The 4888-nt window shown below is 39.6% G+C and overlaps 1 protein-coding gene across 1 annotated transcript in view; it reads left to right on the forward strand.

Moving 5' to 3' along the window:
* Positions 1–550: 550 nt before the first annotated feature.
* The window catches only part of TMEM63A (transmembrane protein 63A), a 27275-nt gene continuing 22937 nt past the window's right edge, over positions 551–4888 (forward strand). Inside the window, 3 exon segments of the mRNA XM_010706660.2 lie at positions 551–664; positions 1525–1720; positions 3797–3876. Of these exon segments, the coding sequence (XP_010704962.1) occupies positions 1535–1720; positions 3797–3876 (266 nt within the window). The 5' untranslated portion in view covers positions 551–664; positions 1525–1534.

Consider the following 4888-nt stretch of genomic DNA (forward strand, 5'->3'; position numbering starts at 1 on the left):
AGCCCTGAGGGGCGGCTGCGGGGCTGAGGCGCGTACTGCCCGTTCCCCTCAGCCCTTCAGAGGGAGCAGTGCGGGTCTCGGTGCTCGCGTTCCTTGCGAGGTCTCGTTGGGCTGCCGCCGCGCAGCTCCACCTGGGGGTGTTGCTGTTCTCGTTATCTTCTTAACAGCTACCTCGTTTAAAAGTAAAGGCTTGCAAAATCGGACACTGTATCTGATGAGCCGGGTGCGTTGCTACCGTTCTAACCCGCGGTCTCTGCGATGGATGTGATGGAAGGTCCCGCAGTATGCTAAAAACTGCTCTTCCGTCAGTGCTAAATTTCTTAGAAAGCAAGAACGGGTTCGCAGCACACATCGTGTATATCTTTGTCAGCTGGGACCAAGGCTGCCTCTTTCCTCCCAGCTTTGTGCGGTCTAACACTGAGCAAATTCTGATTTGGGAGGAGCATTCTCCCATGCTAACTGTTCTGTCTTTGGTGGCTTTTGTTTTGTTTTGTTTCTGTTTAAAAAGAGATCTTGTGGTTAATCATATTCTTTCATTTACATCCTCCAGAATAGCGCTGTGATGTGTGGCCTTCTTGTAGAGGTGTGATATCCCCGAAGTAGTGCATCTAGGCCTGTGATGAGGACCTGTGGTCTTTGATTCCAAAGGATAGAGCTTTTGGGGGTATGCTTTCTTTATGAATTTATCAGTCAGAAGCATGTTCTACATGGAGCACATTTTTGTCTGAAGTGGATAAGAACCATCATGCTTATAGGGTCCAAGAAAAGCAATGCTTGAAGCTGAAAGTCTCAAAATAAGTGGGCAGCTGTATGCACTGATTAAAAAGTGTTTGTATCAGTTGCTGAGTCTTGTGTGTTGTCTACTAAATAATTTGAGCAAGTCAATTGAATAAAATGAGGTAAATAGCTATTGTCTTAGAAAAATGAAAATATTCTTTTGTGTTAGCAAGGTACTGTAGTCACTGTGCCTGTTCTCTTAGCTAAGTTCTCCTGTTAAAAGGGAAAACATGCGATGTCCAAAGAACAGAGAAAGAGGAATGTATCTGTGTAGTAATTCTTCTCAGGAGAATTAGTGACAATGTTGTGAATGATCTCAAGGCCTTGACATTTACAAGCCAGTATGGTCACACATGCTCATCAACTAGGAACAAAGTCTTTGAGCGGCTATAATGTGTTAGAATGTCTAGTGCCCTGTGTTACTCCTACGGTCAGAATCCAGCCTGAAATAAGTAGTTTAATGTTCTAGATTAGATGATGGAAAGGTCTGTGTGTTCTTCAGTAGGTTTCCTAAGGTGTCTGTGGAAAACAGAATTGGTTAGATGTCAGGCATTCTCACTTGGGCACTGCCAACAACTGAGTCTATAAATTATTGTGAAAGTATTTCCCAAATAAAGAGGAGTGTTTGTCAGATGTGACTTTTTTTCCAAAGTAGTTTCCTTGTTGAATCTTCCTGTGCTTTTCTTTCAGTACATCTTGCAAATATCAAGCAGGCTTTTCATGTAGTTTCTTTTCTTTTTATTAAAGGAATGACAAGATGAGCCCTTTCTTCTTTCTGGGTATTGGACATTCTCATCTGGCCTATTCCTGGACTAGAAGTGGATTTTTCAACTCAACAAATGAGACATACTGCTACAGCACTGCCCGGGGCAGCACGGTGCTCCAGGGAGTAACTTTCGGTGGAATCCCAACTGTCTTGCTGCTTGATGTCACCTGCTTTTTTGTAAGTCTGGTTTCTATTTATTATATTGAAAATATTAGGGACTTCTCAAAAGTTATAGATTGTGCTGGATTCTGTGTTTATCGGGTAGTGATTTGTTTCTAAGAATCATCAAAAATAACAAATATGCTAAGGCCATCATGGGAACTTCAAGGCACTTTTCAAGTATTAATAACAATGATGCTGTCATCCCACCTGTATGTGAACTGTATATTGGATGTATAAATGTAGGAAGAGTGCAGAATGATTGGGTCTGTATTTAGAGCCATGGTGGTCTTTGAAGTGGTAACTCAAACTTCTACGTTTTGTCTTATTTTTTTCCTTACTCTGGGTATACTTTTGGTAAGGGAATGCCATCGCATTTTCCTCTGGACAAGCAATTTAGTGCTGATTGTTTTGCAAGAGAAGTTGCAATATGAAAAATCTGCAACTTCGCAAGCATTTAAATTAGATTTTTATAAAGCAGTCAAGGAAATAGTGTACTAAGAAGCTCAGTCTGGATAAAAGGAAGAAATGGATTAGTTTGCTAAGGCAGGCCTGGGGTTCTCATAAAAGTTTTGGTTATTTTTATGAGTTAGGTCTCAGTGTTCCTAAGTCACTAGAAAAAATAAGAGCTGTAGGCTGGCAAATTGGTATGATAATTGAGGTTCTGATAATAAATCAGACTGAAGGGATCACAGTTCCCAAGTTCTAGAAAGTCATATGAGGTCTGAGCTGCTAGTTCTGTAAGAACTAGAAGATGTACCTAAAAATTATTTAGTGGCATTTAGTATTTTGTCAAATTGTTTTTTTTTTCCTAAGCTGTGGTTGAATGTAAAAATACTGAGCCTCTGCACTGCACCCTCACCTCAAACAGGAAGAACTAGCTGCAGTGCAGAAGACTTTTTCTTGTTCAACTACTGAGTACTGCAGTTTATTTAGCAAGTTCTGCACTCCTCCTATGGTTATGACATGTTTATTGCAGATCCCTTTAATAACTGCCAGTTGATGGGTTTCTGAATATTATTTCTAGCCTAGTTTCCTGAGGAAGTGAGGCTTGTGTGTTGCATTATCCACCCATTTTGCCTGTCAGTTCCTCCTCCTAATGGCTGGAGAACATATTAGCCAGTTTAAACCTGAGTTGTCTTAGACTATAGAGGACTTGGCATTGCTGAAATTTATGAATTGCATGAAGCTTAATGGACAGATAAAGGAAAAGGATCTCAACTTTTATTTCCTGTGGGGAAGAAGGTTATTGTAAGAAGGCTTTATTTATTGCAAAATGCGGAAGTTAGCTGGGTAATCTTGACGTGTATCCTGGCTGACCCTTCAGTACTTGCATAGCATGAGATAAGTTACATCACTGGCACTGCTTTCTGGCCAAACAGGTATGGGATGTAGGAGGAGCTGGAAGGCGAGAGCGTGCGTGTTAACATGGTGCATGGAAAACAGGTCTTGTTAGTTCTACCTCTTACAGAGCAAGTTCTTCTTAAAAATAAATAAATAAATATATAAAATAATAATAATAGGGCAGTACATCTGTGAAATACATTGATTATTTTTTTTATTTAATCTCTTTCAAAAGAGGAAAATATTGGGAGGAAGTCAAAAAGTAAACTGGAGAGATCAAATAAACGTTTCTGGGTTTTATGAGTTGTACTAATGCATTACTTACTACTGAGTAGGATATAAAATAATTCTGGAGAAAATGGTTAAACTCTCTATAGCCAGTTACATTAATGTTAAATAAAAAATAATAAAAAAACTGGATTGGAAGTCTAGCGTCATAGTTCTGGGTGCAAGTAAAGGAAAACGGTAAAGATGTATATGTGAAAGCTTTGGATTGCTGTCTTTCACAAACCTGGATATGCATTCAGTTCAGAAATATGACATTCAGAATTCCTTCATAAATGAGGACAGGAAGGTGGCTCTTCTGGTCCTTTGGTCCCGGTAGGTTGGTTTGCAGTGCGATCACCACTGGGCACGTTGACATGCGATAGCTGGTTTAAGACCTAGGACAGCATTTTTTTAACAGTACTTATGCACCCAAGAAAGCTGATTACAAAATAAAATATAAAAATCTCTGTTTTTATTTTCTAGATTTTAATATTGTTGTTTTCCATTATAAGGAAGAGATTCTGGGACTACGGACGTGTTGCCCTTGTGTCAGAAGCTGAAGGGTAAAAAGATATGCAATCAGATTGATTTGTTGAAACCTTCTGGGGAATGTGGAAGCAGTGGAGTTAAGCAGAGCTTAATTTAAGTGAATTTGTATCAGTTAGATGTTGGTAATCACATGTGTATTTGTTAAAAATGTAATCCACCTACTTTGTTTGAAATATGTTCTGTTGCAAGTTCCTCTTTGCAGTGTCAGTTTGAAAACTGCTTGTTTGCCTTTGTCATTGTAAATTCCCTTCTCCGGCTGTGGGTTAAGGAAGTGGATGTAAAAAAAAAAGAGAGAATGGATTGCTTGTCTGCTAACAAGTCATGTGGCTACATATTAATGTTTACAGTGCTTCTGTGACAGAAGGATACTGACTGTTGTGCATGTCTCAGTTCAGGCCCAGTATCTTCCCAGAGCGCCTCTACACAGACTATATCATGAAGGGTTTAAAAATAATTTAAAATAGAATGTCTTCTAACTGGTTTCTGAAATTCCCCACTGATTTTTACTGAAAACTGCAACTGAGCTTTTGATTTATTTATATGTTTTTAATTTTACTATTATTTCTATGAGGTGATGTTTCGATGTTCAAAAACTAGTCATCTCTTATGAAGTGGATAAGCTTTACATGAGAGACTCTTGCTTGTTTTAATGATATAGATAAATTCATAGAATCGTAGAATGGCCTGGGTTGAAAAGACCTCAAATATCTAATTTCAACTACCCTGCCACAGGCAGGGTCGCCAACCACCAGACCAGGCTGCCCAGAGCCACATCCAGCCTGGCCTTGAATGCCTCCAGGGATGGGGCATCCACAACCTCCTTGGGCAACCTGTCCCAGCGTATCACCACCCTCTGAATGAAAAACTTCCTCCTAAGATCTAACCTAAATCTGCTCTGTTTCAGTTTAAAACCATCCCCCCTTGTCCAAACTCTAAGTTGTAGTTAAGTCCACAGTTAAGCAGAAGGAAATGGCTCAAAGTGTTTCTAGATTCAATCCATGTACACGTGTGAAAATTAGATGTGAA

Source organism: Meleagris gallopavo, chromosome 2 (assembly GCF_000146605.3).
Source record: "Meleagris gallopavo isolate NT-WF06-2002-E0010 breed Aviagen turkey brand Nicholas breeding stock chromosome 2, Turkey_5.1, whole genome shotgun sequence".
Taxonomy (NCBI): Eukaryota; Metazoa; Chordata; class Aves; order Galliformes; family Phasianidae; genus Meleagris; species Meleagris gallopavo.